This window comes from Lissotriton helveticus, chromosome 4_1 (genome assembly GCF_964261635.1).
Source record: "Lissotriton helveticus chromosome 4_1, aLisHel1.1, whole genome shotgun sequence".
NCBI classification, from domain to species: Eukaryota; Metazoa; Chordata; class Amphibia; order Caudata; family Salamandridae; genus Lissotriton; species Lissotriton helveticus.
This window is the reverse complement of record NC_136063.1, coordinates 771,772,950-771,791,748: the sequence shown is the minus strand read 5'-3', so window position 1 is coordinate 771,791,748 and position 18,799 is coordinate 771,772,950. Positions and strand designations below refer to the sequence as shown.

At 41.5% G+C, this 18,799-nt stretch overlaps 1 protein-coding gene across 1 annotated transcript in view; it reads left to right on the top strand.

Moving 5' to 3' along the window:
• The window catches only part of LOC144827328 (histamine H3 receptor-like), an 82,677-nt gene that overhangs the window by 13,113 nt on the left and 50,765 nt on the right, over nt 1-18,799 (top strand). Inside the window, exon 2 of the mRNA XM_078685680.1 lies at nt 7,434-7,600. Within this exon, the coding sequence (XP_078541806.1) occupies nt 7,434-7,600 (167 nt within the window). The remainder of the gene's footprint in view (nt 1-7,433; nt 7,601-18,799) is intronic.

Below are 18,799 nucleotides of genomic sequence, written 5' to 3'. Positions count from 1 at the left end.
GGACAGCAGCTGTAGAGCAATTGTGAATTTACCTCCAGGAAATTCAGGCAGGAAAAAGGAAAAAGGTAACTTTCTAAAAGGTACCTATCTGAAATATATATTAAATATCCAAAATCACAAATAAATTGGTCTTTTAACAAATATTCAAAATAGTCTGTGAATGACTTTTATAGCAGGTTCCCCTGACGTTTTCTGAGATTCGGGTACAGCCCTGCCAGTGAAAATATCTTTAAGGGCCTTTTCCCTGGAGGAACACGCCAAAATAAATTTCACACCAGTTCCACTTTTAAATATCCGGCACCCCATGTTGTGGGTGACTCTGTGTACCTAGGGGTGACTTACTACTATTTGAAGCAAAGATTCTCATCTTTTTAAAACGTTGTTTTCCATTTAACAGCAGGGTTTTAGGAACAGGGTAGGCCTGAAGCCTTGATTTACAGGCCCATTCTGTGGATGGCACAATAGGTGCTGCAGTCCACAGGTGGCATTTAACTTCCAGGCCCTGGGTGTATTTTCTACACCATATACTAGGGACTAATAGGCAAGTTAAATATGTCAATCGGGGGTAAGCCAATTCAACCTAGCTTAAAGGCGGAGTACAGGCACTTTCCTCCTGTTTAGCAGATATTTAAGTTCGTAGAATTCAAAACCACCAATATGGGGTCCAACAATTGGTGAAAAATCTTTGGTGACCACGCTGAAAAAGCTGATTTGATACACACAGTTTTTCTGCGGTGCCCACCGTTCAAGCTTCACCCCCATGGTACCTCAGTACCATGGAAACTTCCATGGGAATGCTTTCATGGTATCATAATACAACGGGACTCTGGTAGTAAAGCTTTAGTGAGAGCTCCCAGAAAAGGATAACAGTACCTCATGGTAGCACAGTGCTGGGACCTGCAATAGTACAGCTGTATTCAGACCGTCCCTGCAGAAGTGCCTGGTGGTCATGATGCCTTAGCCTGCCCGATTATATCTTTTTCCAAAAACATTTTCAGGACATGGGACTGAGTCCCCAAATCTTGTAATGACAGGCACAAAATTTTGCTTTGAGTTGTGGTCAGCCAATTAGATCGCTCTTTAACACAGGATCGGTCCCAGTCCTGCAGTACTAAAAAGGCAAATGGGAGAAAAAGCTCTTTCAACTAATCAGAGGGCCATATTGACCTATTTTTTAAATTTTCGGTATGGCAAGACTCCTTTCTGCAGGGCAGGACCAACAGTCAAGATATACCTACATTTTTAACCTCTTCAAGCCCAACCAAGCACCTCTTTAAACGCAAGGTGTTAGAAAATTGTTGAATATATTTTCACCAAACTACAAAAGGCTCACTCTCTGAATAAGTTCTAACTTTTTGCTAAATTTAGTCTGGTTCTGTTCAGCCACTTTTTCTGTGTCAAAGAGCATTAGTTCCTAAGAGAATTAACATGGGAAACAATATTTTGGGACTTTCACTTTTTCTCGGCTGCTCTTTAAAGGATCAGCACAAAACATTCCACAAAGGAGCAGGGGTGTTGAACAATTTTTGGAAATCACTATCACTATAATAAATGCACTTTCTGCATCGTAGTGCCCACGTACACCATCTTTGTTGCAAAAATGTTATGAAACGAATATCTATTTATCTATCATTTAATCTTACAGCTATAATGCCTCATTCAGAGAAATACAAATAAGATTATAAATTATTAAACATCACTTACCTGTTGGATCTGCCACCTCAAACCCAAGCAGGTCTAGCAAGTCCTTCTATAGTTGATGACATCAGTCCAGCGATGCGAAACCTGCCACTGTGTCTCTGCGATACCAGTGTGACAGCACATCATGCACTGCACTTGCCACAAGCACACCTTTCACTCCGCGAAGGTCTAGCCCTTTCCAAATAAGCAATTATCTTAACAAGTAGAACGGGTGAAGGAGTGGAGAACAACGAAGAGCATGCACATTAACTAATAGCAGGGAAAGCTGGGTTCACTTTTTGAAGGTGAAGGAACGGAGGGTAATGACGGAATTAACTTGGAGGGAAACCTGGTGGGATTATGTACTCTGGAATCATGTTTGTGTTTTTTTTTAAAAAAGTGATTAGATGGGTCAAAAACTTTGCATATTGGAACTGTAATGTAGCTCACATTGCCATAAAAGTGGTATTAATGCATGTATTTTTTGATTCATTTGTAGTGACCCCCGACGAAGGGCTCACGATGGCCCGAAATGCATTGGGTTCTTTTTATGAAATAAAATAAACACTGCTTGCGATGGACTTTTGCATCATTCATATTCTTTCTGAAAGGCACCAAATGGGCCCTGTTTGAATATTAAAAAACCGGAAATTGGCAGAAAACTCTGAATGTTGGATCGTGGTATTACTGAAGTATAAATATGAGTGAATATAAATGGAGATAAAAGATGGCTAAAATTGGATTAAAAAGGATTAAGGTTATTAAGATGTGTAAATTAAAAGTGCACGCTCAAATAGCGGCACAAAGCTGTGCATTTGACTTAGGGGCTAGTCAGTCCCTCATCACTTATAGAAAATGCCTAAGGCCATTAGAGATTCAACAATATTAGGCTTTACCTCTCCTTTATCAGATGCAATCATGAGCTCACTGACCATGCTAGCAGAAGCGAATCCCTTCCAATCCCTAAGGAGAAGCTGTTCTGAAAGGTGTCCAGAACATTAAGCTCTTCTGCAAGCCTTGAAAATGAAATATAACACATGGCATTCAAGTAACTATTAAAGATAAGGGACTTTGGTGATGGGTCAGAGTTGGGCAGATTATCTGGATCTTGGTGCAGCTTCGTTACCAGGGGGTTCCACCTCCATCCTTAATAATTTGCTTCAAAAGAATTTAAAAAGCTGCACTTCGAGCTTGCTCATAATTGATGTCTGAAATTCCCTGCATTTAGCTTATTTACACAAAGATAGTGCCGTTTTTTGGCAGGTGGTTAACAGGCCCTACTTTACTGACCTATTGGGTCCCTCTACTGAAGTGAATATTCTGCAACATCAGTGGGTAGATTATTTCTCTAACATCTATTCCACCATGGACTCCATGGAGAATCAAGAAGAGAATGGGCTAAGCAGGGGCATAGCTTGGTCTATGAGATTGGGGGGGGGGGGGGGACTTCAGATGTCTCAACAATCCTACTGGCAGACCTTGTGAAAATACGTTATATGAGAAGCAGGGCACGAGGGTGACTTAAAGGGCAGTAAGTTAGGAGTACTTAAAACTGAATATTTTTCAAAGTATCCAACATTCTTTAAGACCTTCAAAACAGAAACGGCAAAGCAAGTGTGTGTGTGTGTGTGTGTGTGCTTTTTGTCTGCATGTTTGTGAAAATCCCAGGTGAAACCTGACAAAGGCCTCACCAAGCACAACTGAAAGCACTTGTAATCAACTATTTATTACAAAACTAGTTATTTAGGGGGTTGTAATCCCACAAACACCCCCTGAATGTACGTCCCTGAGACTATGGGACTCTATTGAATGCATTAATCCCTTCCCTGATTATTGAGTTTATTGAGGTCTGTAGGACATTGGGTGAAAGTAAGAAGGGGAAAGCCCTAGGGCCGAATGGGGTGAAACTAGATGTTTTTATGATAGGTCAGATCAGTGGGCACCCATGTTGACCAACGTGTTTAATGCAATAGTTAAGGTATGCCCACCGGAGACATAAAATAGCTCAGTAATCATATCATCTATAAAAAAAGGGGATAATGCCCAGCTAAAGAATTACAGGCCTATACCTTCTATACTAGATTCTAATGTAAAAATCATGGGTCCTATTTATTTACATGGGCTTGAGGACTGGGTGGGCGAGAATGACATCATATCCGGCACCCAAAACGGTTTTAAGAAACGCATATGCACTGCAGGTCAATGCCTAAACCTGAGCTTAGTCATAGGCAAGTACACAGCAGCTTCGAAGGGAAATATATATTTGTCCATCATGGAACTTACAGCAGCTTTTGATTGTATTTCACACTCTAACCTATTATCCATTCTGACTGAGTTAGGTGTTGAAAAATGCATAATTACATTCATCAGACAATTTTATAAGGATGCCGCTGCCTGTGACTACTTTGGTAAGGACAGGGAATGCCCAACACTTTTAGAATCAGACCGAGAGTAAGACAAGGCTGCATTTTTGCTCAGTTTTTTTGCTCATTATATCTTATAATAATAGAGTTTACATTTTTTTAAAGTTGAGAGCAAAGAACAAACCCTACATTGGGGCTCACTACCTCCCTATTCTTTTTTACCCTGATGATGTGGTCTTAGTGGCCAGAATAGGGACTTGGCTCCAAAGTTTCATCAATGATTTTATCGCTCATATGAAGGATCTTGATCTGAAAGTAAATGATAGTAAGACATATATCATGAACTGTGGGGCAAGACTGGCCCAAAAAATTGCAAATTTTCTTAATAACTCCAAGGTTTTTTGTGACAGACACTTTTCTTATTTAAGTATCCTGCTTGATGACGGATATACGTGGAAAACAGTGTTAGCTAACAGGAAAGCCCTCTTTAATAAGGCCATCATAGGCCTGCACAGTTTTTGTAAAAAGTTGGTCTTGAAACCAGTGAAATGGATTTCTTTGATTTATGCAAGTAAATATGTGGCAATTGCATCTTATGGGGCTGGGATCTGGAACATGAAACACGTTTAGTTGATTGAAGAAGCAGAAAGTTTATTTCTGAAAAATCCAATGGCTGATCCTCGAAATTTTACTAAAGCCATCTGCCATGCAGAATTGGGTATCCCCTATATAGAGGACAGAAGTAAACTTTCTCCCCTCTTACTGTACCATTCTATATAGGTAAGGGAAGAGACTGTCCTCAACAAGCTTGTCATGAAGGATTGCTTATGACTCCAGTCTGCCCTAGAAATTACGCTGTCTGCATATTTGAAGTCTGTTTGTGAGTTTATTGGTCAGCGGGGCCTTTTTGCCACCCCACAGTCTGTATGATAAGACAGCATCAAAAAGAGATTATTTAGATAATCTTAAATCCACTGTGCGTGCATACAATCTGGTACACATTCGCGATGTCCTCCAGCAGTATCTCTTTTTCATTCTCAATAGATAACAATGCTTTGCCCTCACCAAGTTTCATCTAAATTTTCCACCTCTCTTGGTGGGGATTCATGCCAATAGTAACACTTTATCTGAATTATGTGTATGCCCCGGAGATGGGAAGCCTGTTCATTCGACCCTACACATTGTGTTCTTTTGCTCTCTTTATCTACTGCCTAGAAAGAAGTTAATATTGCCAATTTTTAAAGATTTAAATTTCGTCAATGTAGACCTACTTTGTTATTTTTACAGCAGGTACATACCCCTCTGATATGCTCCTCTGTAGCCTCATTTATTTGGCATATATAAACAATTTGAAAATGTGCAATATTGTAATTTTTCCACTGTGAATCTAACTGTATTATTATAATGTGATGGATGGTACTTATTCCGTTGGATTTTACTGTATTCTATTATTTTATACCACAGAAATATGACGAATAAAGGTATATTTGACTGACTAACACCCTATCAAATTCAAACAGCCTTTAATATCGTGACTCCCTCTCTTGAGTTACTAGTGGTATTTATTGTTGATGTATTCACTTAGTTAAGCAGCTCTTACAGTGAACCCTCATATTCTGTCAACAGAATAGGAAATAATCCGTTATTTTCAACTCAACAGGGTCATGCCCATTAAACTAGACTGCAGGAAGAGATGGAGCACTTACCTATGCGACTTCTCTAGTATCCTTAACAATGCTCTAGTTTTGTGGTCCACAAACCAATGCTTTTAAGCAAGGTCTGACAAACCAAATAAACCTGCCTTATAACTGAAAGTACCTCTTTAAACAATGGTGAATTTATCCACTTATGACGCATTATGCACGTACTGTTGCCTGCATCTTTGCTGTCGTGATTTATTTCATCTACTCAATGGCTCACCCACTCAGCCATTCACAATACCACATATACAAACGCAATTAATAAAGGAGTGCTTTTGTGCTGAACGATTGGTGTTGCCAATGCTTGTTATACTTTAGTATGGTAATTTGCCACGTGTTTAAGGGGCATATTATCAAAACAGGCGATAAAATTATCGCCGTTTTAGCGGCAGAAAACTGCAGCTAAAACGGCGATAATGGGCTTGATAATATGCTCTATGGAATTCCAATTGAAGCCCATGTTAGATGGCCTTCACATTTAACATGGGCTTCAATTGGAATTCTACAACGCATATTAGCAAGCCCATTATCGCCGTTTTAGCGGCAGTTTCCTGCCACTATAACAGAGATCATTTTAACGAGGTTCTTGCTAATATGCCCCTAAGAGTTGCTACAATTGCAAAATCATTCCTCCATCGATTTAATAATACAGTAATTGTGAAAAATTGAAAAAATATTACTATGCAAAAGGTTTTACTGATTTGGGCAGGCCTAGTATTCTTCCCGCGTTTGTATTTGAAGAGTTACTGTAGCCTTTATTCTTTAAGAGGTAGAGATAACTATTAGATAGCTTCCTAAATAAACTTGTGAAAATTAGTGCAAATTAATTTGCCCTTTTTCAGCCCTAGTGTAAAAAAATATTTTCATAATAAAGTTGGAGAAAGGAAAGGCTTGCTATTACGGAAACAGCAAAAATTATCCGAAATCTATTTGCAGCAATGCAATAAACTGTAAAGTTTCTCTAGTAGTCACACTGTCTTTCTCCCCTCTCTCTTTTTCTGTCTCTCACATACACGTTTTCTCTGTTGCCCTTTCTCTTCCACTCTTTCTTACTGCTTTCTCTAGTATACTCCGGCTCTCACGTTCTCTCTTTCTTCCTCTCTCATTAACCCCTCTCTCTGCTTATAAATCACTCTTTACTATTGATTTTTCAATCTCTACCAATATTTCCCTCAAGGCATTTTTCTGTCTTTCTATTCCGGTTTCGTTCACTTTACTTCTGTATCTACATTTGTTTGCAGTTATAATTAGTCACCGAGGGGCATATTATCAACAAACAGCGTTAACATTATCGCCACTTTAGCGGCAGAAAACTGCCGCTAAAGTGGAGATAATGGGCTTGATAATACACCCTTGTGAATTCCCATAGAAGCCCATGTTCTGGGGTGAACATTGGCTTCTATGGGAATTCTCTACGGCGTATTATCAAGCCCATTATCGCCTCTTTAGCAGCAGTTTTCTGCCGCTAAAGCGGCGATAATGTTAACGCCCTGCTTGATAATATGCCCCCTGGACCCGTGTAGCAATTACTGTGCTTACTTCACATGATCTCGTTGACTTTACTCAATTTTCTAACTGACTATTTGCGATTATGTTTTTTCAATCCCTATAAATAGATGATGTTCATTACGGTTAAAAAGGTGCTGTGACATTTTCAATGTGAACTTTTAATATCTGATTATTTCTCAAGGGAGTTTCTCGATTCCTCTCTACATCCCGTATGTGTTAACCGGAAGGTGGCTGCTGGGCAGGTTTCTTTGCAAGCTTTGGTTGTCAGTAGACACCGTGCTGTGTGTGACGTCCATCTGTACCATTGTTCTTATAAGTTATGATCGATTTCTGTCAGTTACTAAAGCAGTAAGTATACCGCATCCAATTCACAAATTTAAATGTTTCTTACTCTTGCACAGTGATAACGCGTTTTACCAACTGTAATATTATAGCAGAATGCAATGACTAGGACTGTTTAAAATGATTCAGAGTGGAGATTATGAAATATTTAATCTGTTCTTGAAAAAAATAATTAGATCTTGTTTATTTACTTTGGACAAAATTAAGTTGTATAAGATTTTTAATTTTTTTTAGAGATGACTATATTTGTTCAAGTCATTTAGACCATGTTGATGTCATCTCTGTACTGAATGTATCAGTTCCATCAAACACCCCATATACAAGCTTTGGAGTGTGACTTTGTTATCTATCAGACCACGTTTTGGGGGCCACAGGTCAGACAGCAGTAACTGGGCAATAACTATTTTAGTTTAGGTCCTTTGCCTCAGGTGCCCTTGACTCTTCTAACTGGGCCACATGCAACCCCTTGTATGCACTTGACTCCAATAGCCTCTCAGTTAGGTAAAGTGGGGGCAAGTGCTCGGAAGTGAACAGTCAACCAAGACACAATGATGGCATGCCCAGCCCAGTACCTATTATTTATAAAAAAGAAAGTACTTAAATCAAACAGCAGAACCAAATATTACTCAATGGATGAAAGAGACACACAGGGCTGAAAACTATGTCATTATAGACAGAGAGGCACTACTCTTCATATTCTGTGGTTTCTTCCCAGCATTCTCCCTTCTGCTCCGGCTATGTTAAAGACCCAGTGTTGATATTCACTAACACACTATGGGTTTTAGCAATGGATTAGACTCAACTGCAGATTGTTTACTTTCCCTTACACATCCATTGAAAAACCTCAGCTCAATGTCCCTAATGTTTCTTGATAAGAAGTCTTAGTGAGTGCAGCAGTCTGATATGTGCTTGTTCGCTATTAGCCCCTTGTGAAGCCTGTGCCCCACATTTTTACGTGCTGACTTCTGTTGCTGTTTAGTTAGCGTGGAGCAGATCACCTTCAGTCTTATGCAATAATGCCTGGTCTAAGCAGTCGCAGTCCTCCTGGCTAGCTACTGTGACATCCTGTGGTGGTAGGTGCGGCCTCCTGGTTGATCTCCCCACAATTGAATCCCCTGGCAGTTGCAGCATACAGGTTGACTGGCGGTTCCTCTCTCAGCGATGATGCTCTTCTTTGGTTACTGCAGTGACAGCAGCAGCACCAGTCTTTCAATCCATTGCAATCTGCCAAGCGACACTGAGGGCCATATTATCAAGATAGGGCGATACATTATCGCCGCTTTTATCGGCAGGAAACTGCTGCTAAAGCGTCGATTATGGGCTTGATAATATGCCCTTGTAAATTCCCATAGAAGTCCAGGTTCTGGTGTTAACCTGGGCTTCTATGGGAATTCACAAGAGTATAATATCAAGCCCATTATCGCCGCTTTAGCGGCAGTTTCCTGCTGATAAAAGTAGCGATAATGTATCGCCCTTTCTTGATAATATGGCCACAAATTTTAAAAAGAGACGGGGGGGACACCTTCATAAAAGGATTCACTCCTGGCTTCACACTGGGATGCACGTCAGCTTTCTTCGGATGCTCATCGCACTGGGGTCCCTCCCTCTCTACTGTCTTACAATTGGCATTGCTTAGGAACAACTGATCAGCAGCCCTTTGCTAGCAAGATCCGCATTGAATTTCCACAGATAGCCCTAATCCCCTCTCATCAATGTAAGCAATACACTTTCACTTTCTTAAGTAAGCTCACCATATTAATGTGAAAAACCAGTACAGGTCTGTAGCCTACTGCCTTCTCTGAGGGCACATTGGTTTGCCCCTCCAGGTCACGACAGATATAGGACCTCACATTACCAGGAAAAGAGAGAGGCCTCTTCGCTCATGCTGGATTAACTTGTCACCAGGGCCATGCAGGAGGCATTCTTCACCCAAGAGATGGACCTTCCAAGTAAGGCTGCAAGTATACTTACTCAACCATAGAAGAGATCAGATCCAGTTATCACTTTCTCACTAGGAATCCTAACCAGGTTAAGAGTTACCAAATAGTGTAACATTTTTCTTGTGACACTCTGTGCAATGCAAATTTTGCAACAGGTAGCATACTTGTGTCACTCTAGTTGCAGATCATCAGCTGTCTTGTTGAAAGCATAGCTTCAGACTTCAAATGTATTTTAAGTGCATTTTAACATTTAACCCTTACCTCCTATTTGTACTGCTGCTGTGATTTTTTTACGTTAACCTACCGTTTCCGCATTTCACAGTCTATATTTTCTGTCTGTCCTCCACTCTCTTAAATATCAGAACATGTTTTTAACTGTCTTGAATTTTCCTAGGATGAATATTTTTGGAAAGTGCACAGTTACATTATAGTTGTCATTCTAGTCATTGTCACAAAATTACAGTTTCATTTTTATTACCAGGTATCCCCTGTGATATATTTAGTCTACTATTTGTACTTTATGTTTTTTAAACGTTGAGTAATTTGTAAATGGTATCGCGTCTGAGATATATGAAATGAACCTTACTTCCTAAGCTGAATTGAATTTGTGCATTTGTGCTGTTTCTGGATTTGAGTTGATTACTGATTATATCTGTTTATGATGTGTGCTGCTTTTGTAGGTCTAACTTAAGAGCACAACTTTCTGGTTGACCTATTTTTACTAGGGGTTTGTAAAATTTCAAAGTTTCAAAACATTTTGCAAAATTATGCGAAATCACACAAAATTACTTTTATTCACCCAGAATGCGAACCTATTTAGCACTATATTTTTGTTGGAAAGGTGTCTTCATGTCAATTTTTGTTAACACAACAGCACTTTGAAAACAAGCATTTACAATGCAACGGTATTGCCTTTGCAAAAGTTAGAGCTGTTGGCATTGTAATTGACACATTTTTCTCTATGTGTTGTTTTTGAAAACAGATAAATAAATGGCATTGCCATTTACAATGACAATAGCTAAATCTCTCGCAAATGTCAGTAGTGAATAGTTGTAGTAGAGTTAGTAGTAGATAGAGCGAGTAGTATAGTGATTTGAGAGTTGAGAGTAGTTGAGAGTGAGAAGTAGAGAATGAGTAGTAGAGTAGTAGAGAGTAGTGGTGAGTAGAGTAGTAAAGAGTAGTAGAGTGAGTAGTATAGAGTTAGTAGAGTTGTAGATAGTGAGTAGTAGATAGTAGAGTGATTAGTAGAGTGAGAGTAGAGCAGAGAAGTAGAAAGTAAGTAGTAGAGAGTGAATAGTGGAGTGAGTAATAGTGAGTTGTAGTAGAGTTAGTAGTAGATAGAGAGCGAGTAGTATCGTGATTGGAGAGTAATGGAGAGTGAGTAGTAGAGAATGAGTAGTAGAGTAGTAGAGAGTAGTGGTGAGTAGAGTAGTAGATAGTAGTAGAGCGAGTAGTATAGAGTTGGAGATAGTGAGTAGTAGATAGTAGAGAGTGAGTATAGTGGAGAGTAGTAGAAAGTGAGTAGTAGAGTAAGTAGTGAGTAGTAGAGTGAGTAATAGTGAGTAGTAGAGTGATTAGTAGCGAGCACGTAGTAGAGGAGTAGAGAGTATTAGAGTTTGTACTAGAGAGTAATAGAGACATTAATAGAGAGTGAGTAGTAGTGAGTAGTAGAGAGTTGTAGAGTACTATAGTGAGTGGTGAGTATAGTGATTAGTAGAGTGTGAGTAGATCGTAGTAGAGTGAGTAGTAGAGAGTGAGTAGTAGAGAGTAGCGAGTGACTAGTAGAGCATAGTAGAGAGTTGTAGAGAGTAGTAGAGAGAGTAGTAGAGTGAGTAGTAGAGAGTGAGTAGTAGAGAGTAGCGAGTGAGTAGTAGAGCATAGTAGAGAGTTGTAGAGAGTAGTAGAGAGAGTAGTAGAGAGAGGAGTAGAGTAGAGTAGTGGAGGGTGGAGGGTAGGGTGAGGGTGGCGTTTTATGGTGAGGGTGGAGTTGGTGGGTGGAGTTGGTGGGTGGAGTTGGTGGGTGGAGTTGGTGGGTGGAGTTGGTGGGTGGAGTTGGAGGGTGGAGTTGGAGGGTGGAGTTGGAGGGTGGAGTTGGAGTTGGAGGGTGGAGTTGGAGGGTGGAGTTGAAGGGTGGACGGAGGAGTTGGAGGGTGGAGTTTGAGTTGGAGGGTGGAGCTTGAGGGTGAAGTTTGAGTTTGAGGGTGGAGTTGGAGGGTGGAGTTTGAGTTGGAGGGTGGAGTTTGAGTTGGAGGGTGGAGTTTGAGTTGGAGGGTGGAGTTTGAGTTGGAGGTTGGAGTTTAAGGGTGGAGTTTGAGTTGAAGGGTGGAGTTTGAGTTGGAGGGTGGAGTTTGAGTTGGAGGGTGGAGTTTGAGTTGGAGGGTGGAGTTTGAGTTGGAGGGTGGAGTTTGAGTTGGAGGGTGGAGTTTGTGTTGGAGGTTGGAGTTTGAGTTGGAGGGTGGAGTTTGAGTTGGAGGGTGGAGTTGAACGGTGGAGTTTGAGTTGAAAGGTGGAGTTTGAGTTGGAGGGTGGAGTTGGAGGGTGGAGTTTGAGTTGGAGGGTGGAGTTTGAGTTGGAGGGTGGAGTTTGAATTGGAGGGTGGAGTTTGAGGGTGGAGTTTGAGAGTGGAGTTGGAGGGTGGAGTTTGAGTTGGAGGGTGGAGTTTGAGTTGGAGGGTGGAGTTTGAGTTGGAGGGTGGAGTTGGAGGGTGGAGGATGGAGGTGGAGGGTGGAGGATGGAGGTGGAGGGTGGAGGATGGAGTTGGAGGGTGGAGTTGGAGGGTGGAGTTGGAGGGTGGAGTTGGAGTTGGAGGGTGGAGTTGGAGTTGGAGGGTGGAGTTGGAGTTGGAGGGTGGAGGGTGGAGTTGGAGGGTGGAGTTGGAGGGCAGAGGGTGGAGTTGGAGGGTGGAGTTGGAGTTGGAGGGCGGAGTTGGAGGGTGGAGTTTCAGTGGGAGGGAGGAGTTTGAGGGTGGAGTTGGAGGGTGGAGTTTAAGTTGGAGGGTGGAGTTGGAGCGTGGATGTCACGCTTAAGCCAGGTTGAAAGAATGAATGTAGGAAAAGAGACTTAGAACTACATGTCCAAGAAAACCTGGAGATTGGCTCTGTCTTCACTGTTTACTATCTTTTCCTGCTACTTCCTATATATGCTCCTCTTTTTCTGTGGTGTGGTGCTTGTTACCTATGTTCTAAAGTGAAGTCCGCTATTCAGGAGAAAACGCTATTGCTATTCCTACCCGCATATATCGCCGGTGTTTCTAAGTGGATGCCGCATTGATTTCAGACCCATCTTCACTGAAATCTGAAGGCGTCCTGTTCACTCGCCTGCAGAGCTCTATTGCCACGGGTGTCGCTAGGATTATCTCTGTTGAAACGCGATCACGCTGAAGCGCAACCGCGACCTTTGACCCGCCAGCAGCGTCTGGCAGCATTTGGGGGCTTGCAGCTTGTGTTCTTGCTGGAGCGCAATAACGAGTTAGGAGCCCGTTTTTTTTTGGGAACAAAGAATATAGCATTCCTGCTTCATTGGCCCCAGGTTGAAATGCTTGTGAGGAAACACGCGGATTCTTTGGTTTTGCATTTTGGTTGTTTCACCCACTTGAAAGGGTGCTTCACACAAACATATTTTGGATTTCTTTACTGATTTGATTATTGCCTAGGGGAGACTTTGAGAGGCTCGGATCAGTAACACATTATCCTGGAGAGCAACAGGGTGTGTTTTCAAACCCTGTATAACGGGAACCAAGTGATACATTCAAATTGCAAGAAGTCTAAAAGAAAGGCTCACGTCGGCACTTTCAGATAAGTACACTTCTTCAGTGACTTCCTATATTTTGTGAAACTTTATCTTGCTGAAAATTGTAACCTTGAGCAATTAGGATCAAAGAACTCTTTTCTTCCCTATACTTTATTTTTACATTTTGTGCCTTTTACCTTCTCGGAATGATTGTGGCAGATGTTATGTAAATGGGTCACCTCTTCCACATATATATATATATATATATATATATATATATATATATATATATATTCACTGAAAAAACCATAGGTTATAGACCATATATAGTTAGGAATTAGCATTTACAAAACCTTATTTTACTCACACAAAACCATTGAAATTCCATATATAGTTAGTTGCACTAACTATATATTTCGCGCACCCGCAATCCACTGCTGATGATGTCACATATCACATCATTCATGACATGGTCAGTGACATCACTGATGACATCACTGATGACATCTCAAATGACATCACTGATGACATCACTGATGACATCTCAAATGACATCACTGATCACATCTCATTTGACATCATTGATCACATCACTGATGACATCATTCATGTGCTAATACGATGAACCTCTTCAGACTCTAATATAACCTTAGATACACTCAGTGTATACAGACACTCACACACTGTCACTCATCCATGGAGTTACTCACACACCTAGTCAGTCATGCAAAGAATCAATCTCACCTCCATTTCCTCAACTATACAGTTATACACACCTTACTTATTCAAACATATACTAACACATATTTACTCTCTTATACAATCCCTGATACAAGTTCACAATGATCCATACAGCCACTCACACATTCACTGGCTCTCATGCACAGTTATTTATATATGCCAACTCTCACATGTACTGTGTTTTACATATGTACTTACTATGACATGTAGCATTGAGATATCCATTCACTCATCAATACACTCATGCACACAGTCAACCGCCCATGTAGCTGTTTCCACATGCACTCTTGAACTCATACACCTAGTGAATCAACTGCTCACACATCTATGCACAGAGTCACACACCTCCCAGCCACCCCCACACACACTCAATCTCCCATACAAATACTTGGGAAACCAATCAATAACACATATAGCCTCTCGTATAGCTAATGATCAACACATGCAGCAGTTTACACCACAACAGACATACTGATGCACACATTCAGACAGTTTAGTCACTAACCCATGCATTTAGTACGACACATTTATTCACTCACTCATAAGTCAGTCACGCACCTACTAAATCCTTCATCCAGACACTTATACATCCACTCATTCTTCAATATGTAAAACATATCTAAACTTTACAGAAACACACAGTCACTGGATGATGTCATCAGTGATGTCATTTGAGATGTCATCAGTGATGTCATCAGTGATGTCACTGACCATGTCATGAATGATGTGATATGTGACATCATCAGCAGTGGATTGCGGGTGCGCGAAATATATAGTTAGTGCAACTAACTATATATGGAATTTCAATGGTTTTGTGTGAGTAAAATAAGGTTTTGTAAATGCTAATTCCTAACTATATATGGTCTATAACCTATGGTTTTTTCAGTGAATTTTCAAGGTTTTGTAAATGCTAATTCCTAAACTATATATGGTCTATAACCTATGGTTTTTTCAGTGAATTTCAATGGTTTTTCAAAAGCTAATATCTATATCTGTAAAATATATTCTTTATTACGTGACGTATCACGTAGCCACGTGAGAGGCCTCATGACGCGTCGCATAACCGTGAGATATCGGCTCTGCAGCGCAAACAAAACCCGTAACGTAAGCGCGCCGGAGCACGCTTACAGATATATATATTTTTTTTAACCTTAATTAGACAAAATCCACACGTGCACATATCTTGAGGCCTTGCAAAGGCACATCAAACAAACAGTCCCTACAATTTTTCAAAGTTTTCTTGATAATCTATTCCATTAATTTATTTTTTTTACTGTTTCTCTTGTTACGCTTACCGGGACGCTACCCGGTACGCGAACCGGACGCTCCAAAAACACAAGATGGCGGACTCCCGTTACGCTGCCAGTTAGCTGCCCGGTTTGCGTACCGGGACGCGCCTCTATGGCGAAAAATCTCAAAAAAATGTTTTTGCCCCGCGGGGCACTTTAATATCCCCCTCATCAATCCTAGGGGGTCAGGAGGGGTCTATCTTGCCCCCTTTCCTTCATTTCCCCATTCGTTTTTCACCGCATCTTGTCTCTCGATCCTACCGAGAGACAAGATGGCGGCCGCTCCGGACTGTTTAGAATGTTGACAGACACCAGAGAGCCAATCAGCTTCGCTTCGCGAAGTTCCGTTACGCGTTAGGTACGCGAACCGGGGCGCTGCCCGGAGCGCGCTTACAGATATATATCTTTTTTTAAACGTTAATTTCTCAAAATCCACTGAAGCACATATATTGAGACCTAGCAAAGGCACATCGGGCTACCAGTCCCTACAATTTTGCCAAGTTTCGTGCAAATCCATTCAGCCGTTCGGGCTAAAAGTGAGGCCAACCGCCCTATGGAAAACTCAATGTTAAAAACACGTTTTGGGACCCCCCTTTTTTCTCGGCCCCCCCTTGACGAACCCCCCCCCAAATTTCCAGGGGCTGCTCAGAAACAAAATGTTCCATTTTCCAGAAAATTTCAGCCAATTCCGTCCACAAACGCCAAAGTTATTAGACATAGAATTTTCAAAAATCCCATAGGGAAAAAATCCTAACTATATATACCTACTGGCGACCGCCAGTAGGTAATATATATATATATATATATATATATATATATATATATATATATATATATATATATATATATATATATATATATATATATATTGCATTTAGAGGGTGAGGGGGAAAACTCATGCCTGTTGTAGTCATAGGAGTGATGCCTACAACTCCTTCAACCCATGCTGTAGAGTGTTCTGGGTGCCACAGCTTTTTTGTTTCATTTATCCCTTTTTTCCCCTTCCCCTGCTAGGGTAATATCTGTGGAGTGATTACTTACTACTCGCAGGTAGTACCGTAATCAGGGAAGGGGTAAGCTAGCTTCGTCATCGCTCCTGCTGTACCCGGCTTTTCAAGGTTAGTCAACCATCCTCTGTTGTGACAGAGTGACAAACCCACGGTTACCTACAGCCCGAGCGATGGATACCAACACTGTGCTAACTTCAGTGTTGGAAACCCTAACAGCCTTAAGGATGGAGGTGGATGCCTTCAGAGGAGAAAATCTAGAAATGAGAAACGAGATGGGTACTATAAGACGTGAGGTCGCAGGTCTATCTCAAGCAAGTCCAACCAGTACCAGAGGGGTTAATTACATTGCAGATTATACATTACCTCCACCTACGCATTCCAGTTCCACCATACAACAGGGAGGACAAGGCCCATCTACCATTCAGGTTATTCAGCCTTTACAATTACCCTTAGCTCCTCCGGGGAGATTTTTTGGTGATCCTAAGAAGTTTGGCACATTCCTGGGGCAGTGCAAACTGCATTTCATGTGCAAACCAGCTGTGTTTCCTGACGACCAGGCAAAGATAGCATTCATCATGTCCTATTTGGGAGGAAACGCTGCGTGCTGGTCATTCCCTTTGATAGAGAGAAACGATTCTGTGTTGCTTAATTTTGCTAACTTTTGTGAAGAAATGCGTAAACTATTTGACAGAAAAGCGCATATGCTCTCCCTAGATAAAGAACTTATAACACTCAAACAGGGCTCACAAGACCTTTTGACTTACATTACCAACTTTAATCACCTTGTCATCGAAACTGATTGGCCTGTAAAATAAAGGATTTCCTTGTATTATCAAGGGCTGAGAGGGGAACTGAAGGATGTATTGGCCCAAGTGGTTCATATGCCCACCACATGTGAAGAACTCATCGATCATTACGGTACAATTGGATCACCGTCTACAGGAGAGAAAGGGGGATAAACAGCGTCCCGACATTAGGTATCAAATATCCCAACCAAGGGCGTTCACTGAAGGAGCCTCTTTGTCAAGTGATAGAACACAACCTATGCAGATAGGAGGTGTGTGTGGACCACTGAGCACCGATGAAAGAAACAGTAGACACAGACAAAAATTGTGCATGTATTGTGGGAAGTCAGGTCATTTCATTAAGGATTGCAAATCAAGGACTAAGGCCATATACAAAGATGATAAGGGTGATAGAACTGTCCCCGTGGTGGAGTATCCATCTCCTGTGTCGGGAAACGGCTATGCTCAGACAAGTTAGAGACCCCTTGTTTGAGTCCTGATCATGAAGAGGTCTTTCACGTAGTGGCGAACAGTGTGCAAACTTCCCTGCCCCATATGAATATGTGTGTCACTGTAGAGTGGCCTGGAGTGGAGCCAGTGATGGTGCATGCATTATTGGATTCTGGGGCTACGGGTAACTTTATCGACCAACAATATGCCCAAAAATTGGGAATAAAGTGCATTCCTGAACCTGTAAAAGCAGTGGATGGTACGGAGTTAACATCTGGTCCAGTGTGCTTCCATACACGTCAACTGGTCATGCAAATTGGACAGAACCATTATGAACATATACAATTTGACCTTATAGATGCTCCCCAATTTAAACTCATTTTAGGAATGCCTTGGCTTACGCAACATGATCCTGTAGTCCAATGGGCAGCTCGCACGGTTACCTTAAACTCCGCTTTTTATCTTTAACATTGTACTCAGGACACAAGCAACACCAGATGGAGAATCCTGCTACCCTGCTAGCCAGTGGATGCCAGGAGTTGAGCATTTGCCTGGTCTCCACACTTCCAGAGGCTTATATACAATAAAAAGAAGGTATTCAGCGAACAGGAGGCCAACAAACTGCCTCCACATAGGGATTATGATTGCGTAATAGAGTTGGAGCCTGGTGCGAGCATTCCTTGTAGTTGGAAATATATGCCCTCACTGAGGCAGAAACTACCTACTTGCAACAATATTTGGAGAAAGTCTTAGGTTTTGGATTCATTCGTCCATCAACCTCCCCTGCGTCCTCGCCCCTGTTTTTCATTCCGAAACGTGAGGGGGGCTTATGGGCTTGTATCGACTACAGGGCAATCAACAGGGTGACAAAAAAGAACAAGTACCCCCTTCCTTTAATACCAGTACTGCTGGACCAGTTAAAAGATGCGAAGATCTTCACTAAACTGGATTAAAGGGGAGCATGTCACCTTGTGCGAGTGTATCAGGGGGATGAGTGGAAAACAGCCTTCCGCACAAAATTTGGGCTCTATGAAAATCAAGTTATGCCCTTTGGCCTCGGTAATGCCCCCACCGCATTCCAATTTATTAAGGATGAAGTGCTCAGAGGATTGTTGGATGTTTCATGCATCGTTTACATAGATGACAACCTCATCTACTCTGCTACACAGGAAGAACACGTCCATCACGTATTGGCTGTGTTAGAGCGCCTGAAGAAGCACGATCTGTATGCCAAACTGGAGAAATGCCTGTTCCACGCTAC